General features: G+C 41.5%; 1 protein-coding gene across 3 annotated transcripts in view; it reads right to left on the reverse strand.

The window, feature by feature from the left end:
• The window catches only part of PDE8B (phosphodiesterase 8B), a 386,263-nt gene that overhangs the window by 99,299 nt on the left and 267,077 nt on the right, over positions 1-19,887 (reverse strand). For all 3 annotated transcript variants that reach the window (XM_027100776.1, XM_027100775.1, XM_027100777.1), the window contains 3 exons: positions 17,781-17,859; positions 1,723-1,863; positions 92-180 (listed from right to left, as the gene is read on the reverse strand). In XM_027100776.1, coding sequence (XP_026956577.1) covers positions 92-180; positions 1,723-1,863; positions 17,781-17,859 — 309 coding nt within the window. The remainder of the gene's footprint in view (positions 1-91; positions 181-1,722; positions 1,864-17,780; positions 17,860-19,887) is intronic.

The following is a 19,887-nucleotide window of genomic DNA, read 5'->3' on the forward strand; positions in this document are numbered from 1 at the left end:
TTTGTGGGTCTAACACACTTGCATTTCCATATACAAACCCAACGCCCACAGGGGCCCCTCAAAACAATAGAGTTTAAGAGTTGGCGCTCACCCTCCTTGGCCAATCACTGGAGTGATCTTCACATGCTGTTGGATGCTGTCGCCGGATTTCCGTCTGGCATAGTAAACCCCCTGCCACTCCTACATAAAGAGAGCTCTTAAAATCTTTCTGTCCAGGCATTCGGTGGCTCCTACAGAGGGTCTCATCAAGTTCAGCCATGAAGTTCCCACATGCTTTTGTTACATTCCACAAAATACCGCTCCAGAGTTGCACCCACCACGACAGTGACTACGTAAGGCTCATGGTCACAGTGCACGGAGCCCACCAGAGCAATGAGCCCACCACCAGGAGCTGCCCCTCCTGGTTCTGGGACACTTGAGCAGTGGACGCCATTCCTGCTCTCAGCCCTGTGGGTGAAGGGGCACCGGGTCAAGGGGTTCTTCTGAGGTCTTTCTCGAGATCTTTACAACAACCTGTGAGCTTGATATTATCACCCTTCATTTGCAGATAGGTAAACAGAGGCTCAGAGATGCTGACTAATGTGCCCACATGAGAAAGTGAAAAATGTGGTTATAAATTTATCTCTTAACTTTCCTTGAAGCCCATCATCCTTCTACTATCCTATCGGGCCTCCAGCCAAGCCTTCTCTGGGCTTACTCTGGCTCCTGGCAGTTTCCATGGATGGGGAGTGTGAAGGGGAGTGTGAAGACTTGCTGTGGCCCGACCCTGAGGAACCGGCTAGGATAAAGAGCCCGGTGACCTCAAGGGGGGGCCTGTGGCACCTCCACTATTTCTGGGAGGAAGTGGTTGAATTAGACCTGAGACTCTTTGCAGCCTTTTCTTGCCCGTACACTCACACAGGATGGCTAACTGGTATGCATGTTGGGGTCACTAGATGTGTGGCAGTACTCTCCAGGCAGATTTTTTGGAGGACTTGACAATGTCCTGTTTCCTTTTCAGTCTCACTGCCCCAATGTTCTTTTCTTTTACTAATTTTGGCCATGATATATAAGCCAAACATTTTATTTCTATAAAATGGTCCACCATTAAATAAATACAATGCTTATCTAACTACTTCACATCAGAGAAAGCATCTGAATGATGAAAAGAAAGGCAGTTCCAGCTATGAGAGCAATGCTCCTCTGGGAAGGAAGGCTTGTGGAGAGATGCCCACTGCACCTGCACCACTGCCTTCATCTTCTGGGATGCAGTGGAGGTTGCTGGACAAACTGAACTGTGATGGGTAAAGAGAGCAGAAAAAGGAAAACTGACCGAAAACTGGGCCTGTAAGACACGTAAATACTGATATTAAACGCTCTTGGTCCCCCAAACACTGGATAAACTAAAAAATATAGAACAGCTCTCCTCAGAGGTAGGTATGAAATTCCAGCCATGACAGGTGAGATTCATTCATGTGAAGGAAGAACTTTCCTTACACAAGATCACCAGATTCTATACCATCGGGATAAGCACGAGGTTCGCTTGCTATCCAAAATCAACTCAAAAGTTAACTCATCTTGCAAACATAAAGGATTTTTCACTTAATTGCAACGTTATTAAAGAAGCCAACGTTAAAGACGACATAAAAACTCACAGAAGAAAAAATGCATTGGGGAAGAGTTTGTGGACTGCCTCGGTTTCACCCACCTTGCCCTTCTCTATTTTTTTTTTTTTTTTTTTACCTTGCCCTTCTTGATGCAGGTGTTGATGGTGTCAAGAAGGTCCGCCCGGTTCTTGTCACTTTTGGGCAGCTCGGCGAGTTCTTTCCCCAGGAGCTCACCTTTGTGGTAGCCCATCATCCTTTCGAAGGCTGGGTTGACATACTGTGAACGGGAAGCGGTTAAAGGTCAGGGCAGGGTGCTGTGTGCCTCGCAGGAACGCTTGTTGGGACACAGAGGAAACGTGCCCTGGGCGAGCGCTCTCTGATGGGGGTGCTGACCCGACCCCCCCAGCCCCAAATGCCCCCGGAATAGGTGCTTCCCTCCTGAGCAGCAATGCGTTCATTCAACTGCCATCCCAGCACCCCAGGCCCTCTGGGAAATCGGAAGACATTCTTCAGCAGAAAAAGAGCAAGAAGCTTTTATCTGCTAGTGCCAGCCTCCAGTGGGCCTTATTCATCACGTACCACCCATGAAATAAGAAAAAACTCAGAAAAGAAGAATAAAAATTAACTAGAACTCCATTCAACAGATTGTGGCTTCTATTAGTCACCTCTCTACAAAGAAGCAATTCGATCTCTCGCATCTAGATATTATTAATAGATAATTGCCACTGTCTATTAACCAATGCTCTAGCTTGGGGCCGCTTCTAGTCTAACTGAAGAATAAATTAAGTTAAAAGCCTTGGGCAGCGGCTTCCCTGGTGGTGCAGTGGTTGAGAGTCCGCCTGCCGATGCAGGGGACACGGGTTCGTGCCCCGGTCCAGGAAGATCCCACATGCCGCGGAGCGGCTGGGCCCGTGAGCCATGGCCGCTGAGCCTGCGCGTCCAGAGCCTGTGCTCCGCAACGGGAGAGGCCACAACAGTGAGAGGCCCGCGTACCGCAAAAACCTCCCCGCCCCGGCCCCCCAGCTTGGTACATGCTGGGACCAGCAGACTCAGAGTTTTCTTTCCAAAATTCTGCCCAGGGCCCTGGAATTTAGAGCTATCACCTTGGCTGGTTCCTGGCTGCTATCCCCACCCTCCAATTTCTTCTCAAAGAACAGAGTCACCAGATGAGCAGCTGAGTGGAGGGGACAAGTGACGAAGAATACGGGGAAAACATGAGCGCACTGTATCTAGGTCACAGATTTCTTTGGGCATAATTGATATCCATCTGCTGTTTCAGAAACGGTCTTGCAAACTGTAATCACTCTTGCCCTCCACGGGGATGACAGCAGTGAGGAACTGAGTGATGCAGGGACATCTGGGGAGCTACTCTCTGGCGAACACAGCTTCTGCTAGTACAATTACCCTTGGGAAGTGGACGAGTCGGGAAGCTGCTCTGAGGCCCTTGGCACCAGGCCTTATGGAGGTCGCTGAAGAGGAGGAGGAGGTGACACTGTCTTCACTGATCTCCTACCACTTCACGTGGTGGTCACTGTCCTCCCTGGGCTGGGCAGCAGGACCCCTGCTCATCAGTTCAGCCCCACAGCTCCCTGGCCCAGCCCTGCACGCAGCTGAGCAGTGCGTGCTTGTCTCCCACGTGTGGGCATCCGCCCAGTTGCTCTCTGCTTAGAAAGTCCTTCCCCATCTGCTGGTCACGTCAACTCCAATTTTTCCCTCCCCTCCTCCAGCAAGCTGTCCTTGAGCCCCTGCCCAGTCTGAGTTTGTGCCACTCCTACAACTCCCACTCTCTCCGGTGCAGGCTTCTGGTGACTTATTACGCTGAATCTATATTTTTCTCTCTCTCTCTCCCCCACGAGACATGAAAATCCTCAAGGGCAAAGGCTACTTTGGATTTATCTTTGGATACTCAGAACTGTTTAGTAAATATCTGAGGAATGGATAATTTGAGAATGTATTATTTTCCTTATTTGTTGGCTAAATTCTCATACATTTTCACATGTGTTTATTCTGCTTTTGCTACTAGGTTGCAAATATGGGTAGAAATCATAGCTCTACTTTCATGCCAGGTGACCTCACAATGCAGCAGATACTCCAGGACATGGATTATGGAGCCAAGGCACCCAAGTTCAAATCCTGGCTCTGCCCATTACTAGCTACATGACTTGTGGGCAGGTTGCTTACCTTCCCTGGTCCTCAATTTCCTCATGTGTAAAATGACTATGACAGTGGTACCTGGTTCATAGAATTGTTTTAACAAATAAATGAGTATGTATAAAATGTTTAGTACTGGGACTTCCCTGGTGGCACAGTGGTTAAGAATCCACCTGCTGGGAGACCATCAAGATGGCAGAAGAGTAAGATGTGGAGATCACCTTCCTCCCCACAGATACATCAGATATATCTACATGTGGAACAACTCCTACAGAACATCTACTGAATGCTGGCAGAAGACTTTAGACCTCCCAAAAGGCAAGAAACTCCCCACGTACCTGGGTAGGGCAAAAGAAAAAACAGAGACAAAAGAATAGGGACAGGACCTGCACCAGTGGGAGGAAGCTGTGAAGGAAAGGTTTCCACACACTAGGAAGCCCCTTCACTGGTGGAGACGGGGAGTGGCGGGCGGGGGGGAAGCTTCGGAGCCACAGAGGGGAGCACAGCAACAGGGGTGCAGAGGGCAAAGCTGAGAGATTCCCACAGAGAGGATCGGTGCCAACCAGCACTCACCAGCCCAAGAGGCTTGTCTGCTCAGCCACTGGGGAGGGCGGAGGCGGGGAGCTGAGGCTTTTAAGTTTCATTAGATCCCATTTGTTTATTTTTGTTTTTATTTCCTTTACTCTAGGAGGTGGATCAAAAAAGATCTTGCTGTGATTCATGTCAAAGAGTGTTCTGCCTATGTTTTCCTCTAAGAGTTTTATAGTGTCCAGTCTTACATTTAGGTCTTGAATCCATTTTGAGTTTATTTTTGTGTATGGTGTTAGGGAGTGTTCTAATTGCATTCTTTTACATGTAGCTGTCCAGTTTTCCCAGCACCACTTATGGAAGAGACTATATTTTATCCATTGTATACCCTTGCCTCCTTTCTCATACATTAGTTGACCATAGGTGCGTGGGTTTATCTCTGGGCTTTCCATCTTGTTCCATTGATCTGTGTCTCTGTTTTTGTGCCAGTACCATACTGTCTTGATTACTCTGTAGTAATAGTCTGAAGTCAGGGAATCTGATTCTTCCAGCTCCGTTTTTTTCCCTCAAGACTGCTTTGGCTATTCGGGGTCTTCTGTGTCTCCATACAAATTTTAAGGCTTTTTGTTCTAGTTCCATAAAAAATGCCATTGGTAATTTGATGGGGATTGCATTGAATCTGTAGATTGCTTTGGGTAGTATAGTCATTTTCACAATATTGATTCTTCCAATCCAAGAACGTGGTATATCTCTCCATCTCGTGGTATCATCTTTAATTTCTTTCATCAGTGTCTTATACTTTTCTGCATACAGGACTTTTGTCTCCCTAGGTAGGTTTATTCCTAGGTATTTTATTCCTTTTGTTGCAATGGTAAATAGGAGTGTTTCCTTAATTTCTCTTTCAGATTTTTCATCATTAGTGTATAGGATTGCAAGAGATTTCTGTGCATTAATTTTGTATCCTGCAACTTTACCAAATTCATTGAGTAGCTCTAGTAGTTTTCTGGTGGCATTTTTAGGATTCTCTATGTAGAGCATCATGTCATCTGAAAACAGTGACAGTTTTACTTCTTCTTTTCCGATTTGTATTCCTTTTATTTTTTTTTCTTCTCTGACTGCCATGGCTAGGACTTCCAAAACTATGTTGAATAATAGTGGTGAGAGTGGACATCCTTGTCTTGTTCCTGATCTTAGGGGAAATGCTTTCAGTCTTTCACCATTGAGAATGATGTTTGCTGTGGGTCTGTCGTATATGGCCTTTATTATGTTGAGGTAGGTTCCCTCTATGCCCACTTTCTGGAGAGTTTTTATCATAAATTGGTGTTGAATTTTCTCAAAAGGCTTTTCTGCGTCTATTGAGATGATCATTTGGTTGTTGTTCAATTTGTTAACAGGGTTTATCACGTTGATTCACTTGCGTATATTGAAGAATCCTTGCATCCCTGGGATAAATCCCACTTGCTCATGGTGTATGATCCTTTTAATGTGCTGTTGGATTCTGTTTGCCAGTATTTGGTTGAGGATTATTGCATCTATATTCATCAGTGATATCGGTCTGCAATTTTCTTTTTTTATAGTATCTTTGTCTGTTTTGGGTATCATGGTGATGGTGTCTTCATAGAATCAGTTTGGGAGTGCTTCCTCCTCCGCAATTTTTTGGAAAAGTTTGAGAAGGATGGGTGTTAGCTCTTCTCTACTTGTTTGATAGAATCCTCTGTGAAGCTATCTGGTCCTGGACTTTTGTTTGCTGGAAGATTTTTAATCACAGTTTCAATTTCATTACTTGTGATTGCTCTGTTCACATTTTCTATTTCTTCCTGGTTCAGTCTTGGAAGGTTACACCTTTCTAAGAATTTGTCCATTTATTACAGCTTGTCCATTTTATTGGCATAGATTTGCTTGTAGTACTCTCTTAGGATGCTTTGTATTTCTGCAGTGTCAGTTGTTACTTCTCCTTTTTCATTTCTAATTCTATTGATTTGAGTCCTCTCCCTTTTTTTCTTGATGAGTCTGGCTAATGGTTTATCAATTTTGTTTATCTTCTCAAAGAACCAGCTTTTGATTTTATTGATCTTTGCTATTGTTTTGTTTCTATTTCATTTATTTCTGCTATGATCTTTATGATTTCTTTCCTTCTGCTAACTTTGGGTTTTGTTTGTTCTTCTTTCTCTAGTTCCTTTAGGTGTCAGGTTAGATTGTTTATTTGAGATTTTTCTTGTTTCTTGAGGTAGGCTTATATAGCTATAAACTTCCCTCTTAGAACTGCTTTTGCTGCATCCCATAGGTTTTGGATCGTCGTGTTTTCACTGTCATTTGTCTCTAGGTATTTTTTGATTTCCTCTTTGATTTCCTCAGTAATCTCTTGGTTATTTAGTAACGTATTGTTTAGCCTCCATGTGTTTCTGTTTTTTACGTTTTTTCCCCTGTAATTCATTTCTAATCTCACAATGTTGTGGTCAGAAAAGATGCTTGATATGATTTCAATTTTCTTAAATTTACTGAGGCTTGATTTGTGACCCAAGATGTGATCTGTTCTGGACAATGTTCTCTGCGCACTTGAGAAGAAAGTGCAATCTGCTGTTTTTGGATGGAATGTCCTATAAATACCAATTAAATTTATTCTGTCATTTAAAGCTTGTGTTTCCTTATTTATTTTCATTTTGGATGATCAGTCCATTGGTGTCAGTGAGGTGTTAAAGTCCCCCACTATTATTGTGTCACTGTCGATTTCCTCCTTTATAACTGTTAGCAGTTGCCTTATGTATTGAGGTGCTACTATGTTGGGTGCATATATATTTATAATTGTTATATCTTCTTCTTGGATTGATCCCTTGATCATTATGTAGTGTCCTTCCTTGTCTCTTGTAACATTCTTTATTTTAAAGTCTATTTTATCTGATATGAGTATAGCTACTCCAGCTTTCTTTTGGTTTCCATTTGCATGGAATATCTTTTTCCATCCCCTCACTTTCAGTCTCTATGTGTCCCTAGGTCTGAAGTGGGTCTCTTGTAGACAGCATATAGATGGGTCTTGTTTTTGTATCCATTCAGCAAGCATGTGTCTTTTGGTTGGAGGATTTAAGCCATTCATGTTTAAGGTAATTATTGATATGTAGGTTCCTGTGACCATTTTCTTAATTGTTTTGGGTTTGTTTTTGTAGGTCCTTTTCTTCTCTTGTGTTTCCCACTTAGAGAAGTTCCTGTAGCATTTGCTGTAGAGCTGGTTTGGTGGTGCTGAATTCTCTTAGCTTTTGCTTAACTGTAAAGCTTTTGATTTCTCCATCGAATCTGAATGAGATCCTTGCCTGGTAGAGTAATCTTGGTTGTAGGTTCTTCCCTTTCATCACTTTAAGTATATCATGCCATTCCCTTCTGGCTTGTAGAGTTTCTGCTGAGAAATCAGCTGTTAACCTTATGGGAGTTCCCTTGTATGTTATTTGTCATTTTTCCCTTGCTGCTTTCAATAATATTTCTTTGTCTTTAATTTTTGCCAATTTGATTACTATGTGTCTTGGCATGTTGCTCCTTGGGTTTATCCTGTATGGGACTCTCTCTGCTTCATGGACTTGGGTGGCTATTTTCTTTCCCATGTTAGGGAAGTTTTTGATTATAATCTCTCCAAATATTTTCTTGGGTCCTTTCTCTCTCTTGTCTCCTTCTGGGACCCCTATAACGTGAATGTTGTTGTGTTTAATGTTGTCCCAGAGGTCTCTTAGGCTGTCTTCATTTCTTTTCATTCTTTTTTCTTTATTCTGTTCTGCAGCAGTGAATTCCACCATTCTGTCTTCCAGGTCACTTATCCGTTCTTCTGCCTCAGTTATTCTACTGATTCCTTCTAGTGTATTTTTCATTTCAGTTATTGTATTGTTTATCTGTTTGTTTGTTCTTTAATTCTTGTAGGTCTTTCTTAAACATTTCTTGCATCTTCTCCATCTTTGCCTCCATTGTTTTTTCGAGGTCCTGGATCATCTTCACTATCATTATTCTGAATTCTTTTTCTGGAAGGTTGCCTATCTCCACTTCATTTAGTTGTTTTCCTGGGGTTTTATCTTGTTCCTTCATCTGGTACATAGCCTTCTGCCTTTTCTTCTTGTCTATCTTTCTGTTAATGTGGTTTTTGTTCCACAGGCTGCAGGATTGTAGTTCTTCTTGCTTCTGCTGTCTTCCCTCTGGTGGATGAGGCTATCTAAGAGGCTTGTGTTAAGTTTCCTGATGGGAGGGACTGGTGGTGGGCAGAGCAGACTGTTGCTCTGGTGGGCAGAGCTCAGTAAAACTTTAATCCGCTTGACTGTTGATGGGTGGGGCTGGGTTCCCTCCCTGTTGGTTGTTTGGCCTGAGGCAACCCAATACTGGAGCCTACTTGGGCTCTTTGGTGGGGCTATTGACAGACTCTGGGAGGGCTCTCGCCAAGGAGTACTTCCCAGAACTTCTGCTGTTAGTGTCCTTGTCCCCACGGTGAGCCACAGCCCCCCCTCCCTGCCTCTTCAGGAGACCCTCCAACACTAGCAGGTAGGTCTGCTTCGGTCTCCCCTGGTGTCACTGTTCCTTCCCCTGGGTCCCAATGTGCACACTACTTTGTGTGTGCCCTCCAAGCGTGGAGTCTCTGTTTTCCCCAGTCCTGTCGAAGTCCTGCAATCAATTCCCACTAGGCTTCAAAGTCTGATTCTCTAGGAATTCCTCCTCCCGTTGCCGGACCCCCAGGTTGGGAAGCCTGACGTGGGGCTCAGAACCTTCACTCCAGTGGGTGGACTTCTGTGGTATAAGTGTTCTCCAGTCTGTGAGTCACCCACCCAGCAGTTATGGGATTTGATTTTGCTGTGATTGGGACCCTCCTACCTTCTCATTGTGGCTTCTCCTTTGTCTTTCGATGTGGGGTATCCTTTTTAGTGAGTTCCAGTGTCTTCCTGTCGATGATTGTCCAGCAGCTAGTTGTGATTCTGGTGTTCTCACAAGTTGGAGTGAGAGCACGTCCTTCTCCTCTGCCATCTTCTTTTTCATTTATTTCTGATTTGATCTTTAGGATTTCTTTCCTTCTGCTAACTTTGGGTTTTTTCTTCCTCTTTCTCCAGTTGCTTTAGGTGTAAGATTAGCCTGTTTATTTGAGTTCCTCCTCTCTTTGGGAGAAACGATATATATGTTTTTCTCCTTTTGCTCTTTTTATGAGTGTGTATGTGTATGTTTCTGTGTGTGATTTTGTCTGTATAGCTTTGCTTATACCATTTGTCCTAGGGTTCTCTCTGTCCGTTTTTTCTCTTTTTTTTTAGTATAATTTTTAGCACTTGTTATCATTGGTGAATTTGTTTTTTTGGTTTGGTTGCGCTCTTCGTTACTTCTTTTTTTTTTTTTTTACTACTTTTAAATTCTTTTTTATTTTTAATAATTATTTTAATAACTTTATTTAATTAATTAATCTATTTATTTATTTATTTATCCCTTTTATTCTGAGCCGTCTGGATGACAGGGTCTTGGTGCTCCAGCAGGGTGTCAGGCCTGTGCCTCGAAGGTGGGAGAGCCGAGTTCGGGTCCACCAGAGGCCTACCAGCTCGACTTAATATTAAATGGAGAAAATCTCCCAGAGATCTCCATGTCAACGCTAAGACCCAGATCCACTCAACAACCAGCAAGCTACAGTGCTGGACACCCTACGCCAAACACTTAGGAGGACAGGAAAACTACCCCACCCACTAGCAGAAAGGCTGTCTAAAGTCATAATAAGGTCACAGACACTCCAAAACACACCACTGGAGGTGGACCTGCCCACCAGAGAGACAGCATCCAGCCTCATCCATCAGAACACAGGCACTAGTTCCTTCCACCAGGATGCCTACAGAACCCACTGAAAAAACCTCACCCACTGGGGGCAGACACCGAAAACAACGGGAACCACAAACCTACAGCCTGCAAAATGGAGACCCCAAACACAGTAAATTAAGCAAAATGAGAAGACAGAGAAAAACACAGCAGACGAAGGAGCAAGGTAAAAACCTACCAGATCAAACATATGAAGAAAAAATAGGCAGTCTACCTGAAAAAGAATTCAGAGTAATGATTGTAAAGATGATCCAAAATCTTGGAAATAGAATGGAAAAATACAGGAAACATTTAACAAGGACCTAGAAGAACTAAAGAGCAAACAAACAATGATGAACAACACAATAAATGAAATTAAAAATTCTCTAAAAGGAATAAATAGCAGAATAACCAGGGCAGAAGAACGGATAACTGACCTAGAGGATAAAACAGTGGAAATAACTACCACAGAGCAGAATAAAGAAAAAAGAATGAAAAGAATTGAGGAAAGCCTCAGAGACCTCTGGGACAACATTAAATGCTCCAACATTCGAATTATAGGGGTCTCAGAAGAAGAAGAGAAAAAGAAAGGGACTGAGAAAATATTTGAATAGATTATAGTTGAAAACTTCCCTATTATGGGAAAGGAAATAGTTAATCAAGTCCAGGAAGTGCAGAGAGTCCCATACAGGATAAATCCAAGGAGAAACACAGCAATACACACATTAATCAAACTATCAAAAATTAAATACAAAGAAAAAATATTAAAAGCGGCAAGGGAAAAACAACAAATAACATACAAGGGAATCACCATAAGGTTAACAGCTGATCTTTCAGCAGAAACTCTGCAAGCCAGAAGGGACTGGCAGGACATATTTAAAGTGATGAAAGGGAAATACTTACAACCAAGATTACTCTACCCAGCAAGGATCTCATTCAGATTCGAGAGAGAAATTAAAATGTTTAGAGACAAGCAAAAGCTAAGAGAATTCAGTACCACCAAACCAGCTTTACAGTAAATGCTAAAGGAGGTTCTCTAGTCAGGAAACACAAGGAAAGGAAAAGACCTACAAAAACAAACCCAGGACTTCCCTGGTGGCGCAGTGGTTGAGAGTCTGCCTGCTAATGCAGGGGACACGGGTTCGTTCCCCAGTCTGGGAGGATCCCACATTCCATGGAGCGGCTGGGCCCATGAGCCATGGCCGCTGGACCTGCACGTCTGGAGCCTGTGCTCCACAATGGGAGAGGCCGCGGCAGTGAGAGGCCTACGTACCGCATAAAAAAACAAAAACAATTAAGAAAATGGTAATAGGAACATAGATATCGATAATTACCTTAACTGTAAATGGATTAAATGCTCCAACCAAAAGACACAGACTGGCTGAATGGGTACAAAAACAAGACCCATATATATGCTGTCTACAAGAGACCCACTTCAGACATAGGGACACATATAGACTGAGAGTGAGGGGTTGGAAAAAGATATTCCATGCAAATGGAAATCAAAAGAAAGCTGGAGTAACAATTTTCATATCAGACAAAATAGAAATTAAAACAAAGACTATTACAAGAGACAAAGAAGGACATTACATAATGATTGAGGGATCAATCCTAGATTAAGATATAACAATTGTAAATATTTATGCACCCAACAGAGGAGCACCTCAACACACAAGGCAAATGCTAAAAGCCATAAAAGGGGAAATCAACAGTAACACAATCATAGTAGGGGACTTTAATACCCCACTTTCACCAATGGACAGATCACCCAAAAAGAAAATAAATAAGGAAACAGAAGCTTTAAATGATACATTAAACAAGATGCACTTAATGACATTTATAGGACATTCCATCTAAAAAGAACAGAATACACTTTCTTCTCAAGTGCTCATGGAACATTCTCCAGGATAGATCATATCTTGGGTCACAAATCAAGCCTTGGTAAATTTAAGAAAATTGAAAACATATCAAGTATCTTTTCCAACCACAACGCTATGAGACTAGATATCAATTACAGGAAAATATCTGTAAAAAATACAAACACATCGAGGCTAAACAATACACTACTTAATAATCAAGAGGTCACTGAAGAAATCAAAGAGGAAATCAAAAAATACCTAGAAACAAATGACAATGGAGACACAACAACCCAAAACCTATGGGATGCATCAAAAGCAGTTCTAAGAGGGAAGTTTATAGCAATACTTCCTACCCTACGAAACAAGAAACTTCTCAAATAAACAATCTAACCTTACACCGAAAGCAACTGGAGAAAGAAGAACAAAAAAACCCGAAAGTTAGCAGAGGGAAAGAAATCATAAAGATTGGATCAGAAATAAATGAAAAAGAAATGAAGGAAGCAATAGCAAAGATCAATGAAACGAAAAGCTGGTTCTTTGAGAAAATAAACAAAATTGATAAACCATTAACCAGACTCATCAAGAAAAAAAGGGAGAAGACTCAAATCAATAGAATTAGAAATGAAAAAGGAAGTAACAACTGACACTGCAGAAATACAAAGGACCACAAGAGATTACTACAAGCAACTATATGCCAATAAAATGGACAACCTGGAAGAAATGGACAAATTCTTAGGAAAGCAAAGCCTTCCGTGACTGAACCAGGAAGAAATAGAAAATATAAGCAGACCAATCACAAGCACTGAAATTGAGACTGTGATTAAAAATCTTCCAACAAACAAAAGCCCAGGACCAGAGGGCTTCACAGGTGAATTCTATCAAACATTTAGAGAAGAGCTAACATCTATCCTTCTCAAACTCTTCCAAAGTATAGCAGAGGGAGGAACACTGACAAACTCATTCAACGAGGCCGCCATCACCCTGATACCAAAACCAGACAAAGATGTCACAAAGAAAGAAAACTATAGGCCAATATCACTGATGAACATAGATGCAAAATCCTCAACAAAATACTAGCAAACAGAATCCAACAGCACATTAAAAGGATCATACACCATGATCAAGTGGGGTTTATCACAGGAATGCAAGGATTCTTCAATATACACAAATCAATGTGATACACCATATTAACAAATTGAAGGAGAAAAACCATATGATCATCTCAACAGATGCAGCGAAAGCTTTTGAGAAAATTCAACACCCATTTATGATAAAAACCATCCAGAAAGTAGGCATAGAGGGAACTTACCTCAACATCATACAGCTCATATATGACAAACCCACAGCCAACGTTGTCCTCAATGGTGAAAAACTGAAACCATTTCCACTAAGATCAGGAATAAGACAAGGTTGCCCACTCTCACCACTATAAGTCAACATTGTTTTGGAAGTGTTAGCCACAGCAATCAGAGAAGAAAAAGAAATAAAAGGAACCCAAATCAGAAAGGAAGAAGTAAAGCTATCACTGCTTGTAGATGACATGATACTATACACAGAGAATCCAAAAGATGCTACCAGAATACTACTAGAGGTAATCAATGAATTTGGTAATGTAGCACGGTACAAAATTAATGCACGGAAATCTCTTGCATTCCTATACACTAATGATGAAAAATCTGAAAAGAGAAATTAAGGAAACACTCCCATTTACTATTGCAACTAAAAGAATAAAATATCTTGGAATAAACCTACCAAAGGAGACAAAAGCCCTGTATGCAGAAAACTATAAGACACTGATGAAAGAAATTAATGATGATACAATCAGATGGAGAGATATGCCGTGTTCTTGGATTGGAAGAATTAACATTGTGAAAATGACTATACTACCCAAAGCAATCTACAGATTCAATGCAATTCCTATCAGAGTACCACTGGCATTTTTCACAGAACTAGAACAAAAAATTTCACAATTTGTATGGAAACACAAAAGACCCCGAATAGCCAAAGCAATCTTGAGAAAGAAAAATGGAGCTGGAGGAATCAGGCTCCCGGACTTCAGACTACACTACAGAGCTACAGTAATTAAGACAGTATGGTACTGCCACAAAAACAGAAATACAGATCAATGGAACAGGATAGAAAGCCCAGAGAAAAAACCCATGCACATATGGTCACCTTATTTTTGATAAAGGAGGCAAGAATATACAATGGAGAAAAGACAGCCTCTTCACTAAGTGGTGCTGGGAAAACTGAACAGCTACATGTAAAAGAATGAAATTAGAACACTCCCTAACACCATACACAAAAAATAAACTCAAAATGGATTAAAGACCTACATGTAAGGCCAGACACCATCAAACTCTTAGAGGAAAACATAGGCAGAACACTCTATGACATAAATCACAGCAAAATCCTTTTTGACCTACCTCCTAGAGAAGTGGAAATAAAAACAAAAATTAAAAAATGGGACCTAATGAAACTTAAAAGCTTTTTAGAGCAAAGAAAACCATAAACAAGATGAAAAGACAACCCTCAGGATGGGAGAAAATATTTGCAAATGAAGCAACTGACAAAGGATTAATCTCCAAAATTTACAAGCAGCTCATGCAGCTCAGTATCAAAAACACAAACAACCCAATCCAAAAATGGGCAGAAGACCTAAGTAGACATTTCTCCAAAGAAGATATACAGATTGCCAACAAACACAGGAAAGAACGCTCAACATCATTAATCATTAGAGAAATGCAAATCAAAACTACAATGAGGTATCACCTCACACCGGTCAGAATGGCCATCATCAAAAAATCTACAAACAATAAATGCTGGAGAAGGTGTGGAGAAAAGGGAACCCTCTTGCACTGTTGGTGGGAATGTAAATTGATACAGCCTCTATGGAGAACAGTATGGAGGTTCCTTAAGAAACTAAAAATAGAACTGCCATATGACCTAGCAATCCCACTACTGGGCATATACCGTGAGAAAACCATAATTCTAAAAGAGTCATGTACCACAATGTTCATTGCAGCGCTATTTACAATAGCCAGGACATGGAAGCAACCTAAGTGTCCTTCAACAGATGAATGGATAAAGAAATTGTGGCACATATATATACAATGGAGTATTACTCATTCATAAAAGAAACAGAATTGAGTTATATGTAGTGAGGTGGATGGACTTTGAGTCTGTCATACAGAGTGAAGTAAGTCAGAAAGAGAAAAACAAATACCATATGCTAACACATACATATGGAATCAGAAAAAAAAAAATGGTTGTGAAGGCCCTAGGAGCAGGACGAGAATAAATACTCAGACCTACTAGAGAATGGACTTGAGGACACAGGGAGGGGGAAGGGTAAACTGGGACAAAGTGAGAGAATGGCATGGACATATATACACTACGAAATGTAAAATCAATAGTTAGTGGGAAGCAGCCACATAGCACAGGGATATAGGTCAGCTCGGTGCTTTGTGACCACCTAGAGGGGTGGGAAAGGGAGGGTGGGAGGGAGGGAGATGCAAGAGTGAAGAGGTATGGGGATATATGTATATGTATAGCTGATTCACTTTGTTATACAGCAGAAACTAACACACTATTGTAAAGCAATTATACTCCAATAAAGATGTTAAAAAAATAAATTAAAAAATAGAAAAGTAAGAAAAAGAATCCGCCTGCCAATGCAGAGGACATGGGTTCGAGCCCTAGTCCAGGAAGATCCCACATGCTGCGGAGCAACTAAGCTTGTGCACCACAACTACTAAGCCTGTGCACCTAGAGCCCGTGCTCTGCAACAAAGACATGCCAACACAATGAGAATCCCGCACACCGCAGCAAAGAGCAGCCCCGCTCAACTGCAACTGGAGAAAGCCTGTGCGCAGCAACGAAGACCTAAGGCAGCCAAAATTTAAAAATTTTTTTAAATTAAAAAAAATGCTTAGTACTGCCTCTGGCACATGGTAAGCACATGTAAGTGTTTTAAAGCAAACAGATAGGTAGTTTCAATGGATGGATGGGTAGGTAGCTATTGTTCCTAAATGTTAAGTGCTACTGCCCAACCTCTGACCATCTGCACTAAGGGGCACGTTCCCTGTGAAGCGGCACTGCCCCGAGAAGGACTCTGGTATTGAGTAGGAACATACATGATGTATCTCATTCATGATGACTCATCTTAAAATCTATAGCACAAAGGCCTTTTAAATTTCCCCCTTACATATAATATCCTCTATTCAAGTTCTTCCTCCTTGTTCTTGAGTTTTATATTCAGAATGCAGGTAGGTTTTTAAAGGGGTCTGAGAGGGCGCCCCAAGGAAAAGCCTGCGGTCAGGTCAGTTTCCCTTTTAATACAGGGATTCCCCTTCCCAGGCACCCACTGTCCTCAGTCCCTGCTTCTTCCTCTTCAAGGTAAAGGCTGGCAGATGATTCATGTGACACCAACGCCACATCACGTCTCCTAGAGATACAGGTTTCTAACCACCAGGAGCTAACTGTAGAAGGAAGGACTCAGTTGCCTGTTAAAGGACTGTATGCAAGATTACAAGGCTGGTAGAGAGCAGAGACGCCCCTCTCCTCATCACTAAAATCACAACCCGGCTTCCCCGTAAAAGAGGGAGGTGCGAATTATCTCCTTTTCCCTGGATATCTCCCTGGTATACAAGTACATATGAATAAATTTCTGGGTTTTTCTTGTTAAAAAAAAAAAAGAGAGAGAAGTGCAAAGCAAACGTGTTTCATGAACAGAATTGACTGTTCAAGTCCAGGTAGAAGTGGGAGAGCTGTGGGGTTTGTGCTCAGTCTGTAACAGAAACATGTCTGATTTCACTGTGGTTCAGGGCAGATCTGTGGGCAGGTGGGCCAGTAATAGGCAGCAACATGAGGAAGCCTTCAGACCCAGGTCATGGGACAGCCAGAAAAACAAATTCTAACAATATAGCCCAACAGGGAACCAGGTAGGAAGGCTTTGGAGTCAGAAAGACATGGCTGGATGTTTTGGTTCCAGTATTTATTATTGAGGCTTTCCTTGGATAAGTTCCTTGGCCTTCCTGGGCCTCAGTTTCCCCATCTCTGTATTATCAGGCCCTATGTTTCTTTCATAGCGTTCCTGAATGAGATAATGAGATAATCTCATGAGCGTGTTGATGACAGGGCCTGGGCACGGTGGGCTACTGATGTCATTGACCCCGTGTGAAGGCAGGGTGTCTGTGTGTGCAATGGGGGTTTCACAGGAGCGCATGTGTGAGGCCCTGTTATGGGGCCACTTTGTGCTGGACACGGTCTTTGGTCTCTTCCGATGGTAGCAAATGGTCCTCACGCTCGGGGCCACTATGCAAACCAAGGGCAGTCAAGTCAGTGCCCATCAGTGGAAAGTCTACATTTCAGAGTATTTTTAAAGTGTAAACGTCTTACCTTCCAACAAATAATAAGACAACTTTAATTCAATAAAGGTTTGTCTGCTATACACATTTCCTTAGGAAGATGACTTTAGTATTATATAAGAGTGCTTTATAACTGGAATACCAACTGTAGGCAGATAACTGAGGACTGTTCACAACATTTTGTTCCCAAGGCGTGTGTAAGCAGTTACTCTACAATTCTGACATACTTCTGTATAAACAGTGCCTTCCTGCATAGTCTAAAGAATTTACCTCATCTCTGTGAAAGAAACCGCAGGCTCCAATCTGAACTAATTTTTATTCTTCTTGAGTATCTAATTCTTAGCTTAAGAATATCAGTTTTCCTTGCATACTTTGATGTTCCTTTCTCCAAAGAAAATGTGCCGAAATGTGAGAATTACAGCAAAGTGCTTGAAAAAGGATGGCGCAAACTAGAAAGGCTTTATTTTGACACCTAAAGATAAAAAGTGTCCCCATACCTGAATCACGTGGTCATCGCTTGTGATTTCTATGGCTTCATGACAGTGGTCTAATGCTGTAAACACTGAATTACAGGCCCTGAAAGTTGCAAAAGATTGATGTTAGTTCTGCTGGAAAAGCATGAGCATTTCATCTGTTCATTTATCAAAGTAAACAGTTCCTCAGGTTCATTAAAACCAAGTACCTTTCGATACGTTTTGGGGAAAAAAAAAGAAACTTAGCCTTTCAAACTAAATGAATAAACAACAGCATGCATTTCTATGCATATCATACAGAGAGAAGAATGTAATCTGGCAAAATCATCATGGATTGTGGAATGAACTCCGTATGTGCTGGATGAAACCTTCACACTGACACAAGAGAACAAAGATGCAGGAGATGGTCTCATAGGCCCCTATGTTCTGTGTCAATGACATTCTTCTGTTCCATTCACGGCGGCAGTCATGGAGAAGTCCCATCCCCATCAATTAGAAAAATCTAATTAAGCCCAAATTAGATCTGAGGTATTCTGGCCTTTTGCAACAGACACAGAAATAATTTTTTCTTTTCTTACTTTTACGACCTAGATAAGCACGCCTTTACGGTACTTGCTACACCCACCAGCCTGATGAAAGGCAAATACGGCTGAATTCCCCTTGCCTGGTTCATTTCACAGCTCTCCTGGTGGGCACTATTCTTGATGACCTTCCTTGTATATCTGGAATATTTGAAATCATTTCAATTTCTCAATTTCTTGGGCAACATTTTAACTACCTTCCAAATTTAGAGCAACTCCAAATACAGTAAGTTATTTACTATCTAACCCAGCAAGTATGTGGCTACTTACTAGAGCTTTGTTATTTGTACTGGCTGTTTAAAGAATCCCAGTGAAGGCTTTCTTATACATTACCGAAAAAATGTTAATCTACTGGATTGACGTTTCTTCTTATAAAACGAACTCTTATAATGTTATTCATTTTTCCCTCTCATAAGGCATCTAACTTTGCCATTCTATTTTGAACTGTTTACAAGGGAGAGGGCAGAAGAAACTGGGTGAAACTTGGTTCGGTATTTGGCCAGTTATGGGACCTTGGGCAATGTTTTCTCTCTGCTGGCCCTCAGTTTCCTCATCTATAAAATGAAGATAACACATCTTACAGGTTGTTGTAAGAATCAAAACAGTTTATGTGAGGCGTGTCTCAAAATACTTGGGATGATATAAGAATTCAAGACATAGTACTTGTTACTTGTAAGATCTCAGAATAATACTTTTTGTTCTCTAAAGCTTTCAAAGGCTGTTGGTGAGAAGAAAAGTGAATTATAACCTATCTTTTCTCATGAGTGTATCTGAAATATCAAACCAAGAGCTGCTTTCGATAATAGCAAGGCAGCCTGCACAGAAAGGGAAGGATTTTAGCCCATTGACGGGTAGTACTCCTGTCGCTGCAGAGATGAAGACACAGGTGTGGGAGGGTAAGTAAAGTAAGTAATCATGATGCAGGTGAGTGGAGGAGAACATAACCCTAACCCCACTGATATTTCTCATGGGTGTGGGATGTTTTCTTATTTAAATGGCTCCAGTCTAGGGTTCTCAAAAAACTAAAAATAGAACTACCATATGACCCAGCAATTTCACTCCTGGGTATACATCCGAAAAAAACAAACACACTAATTCAAAAACATACATATACCCCAATATTCATAGCAGCATTGGTCACAATAGCCAAGATATGGAAGCAAACCAGGTGTCCATCGACAGATGAATGGATAAAGATGTGATATATATATATACAATGGAATACTATTCAGTCATAAAAAAGAACAAAATTTTGCCGTTTGCAGCAACATGGATGGACTTGGAGGGTATTATGCTAAGTGAAATAAGTAGACAGAGAAAGACAAATACTGTATGATATCACTTACATGTGGAATCTAAAAAACAAAAAAACAAAAAAACCCCAAACTAGTGAATATAACCAAAAAGCAGACTCACAGATATAGAGTACAAACTGGTGGTTACCAGGGGGGAGAGGGAAGGAGGGAGGGGCAATAAGGGGTAAGGGATTAAGAGGTACAAACTATTAGGTATAAAATAAGCTATAAGGATATATTGTATAACAATATTTT

Source organism: Aethalodelphis obliquidens, unplaced genomic scaffold (genome assembly GCF_003676395.1).
Source record: "Aethalodelphis obliquidens isolate GAN/ISIS:26980383/991018 unplaced genomic scaffold, ASM367639v1 scaffold4, whole genome shotgun sequence".
Taxonomy (NCBI): domain Eukaryota; kingdom Metazoa; phylum Chordata; class Mammalia; order Artiodactyla; family Delphinidae; genus Aethalodelphis; species Aethalodelphis obliquidens.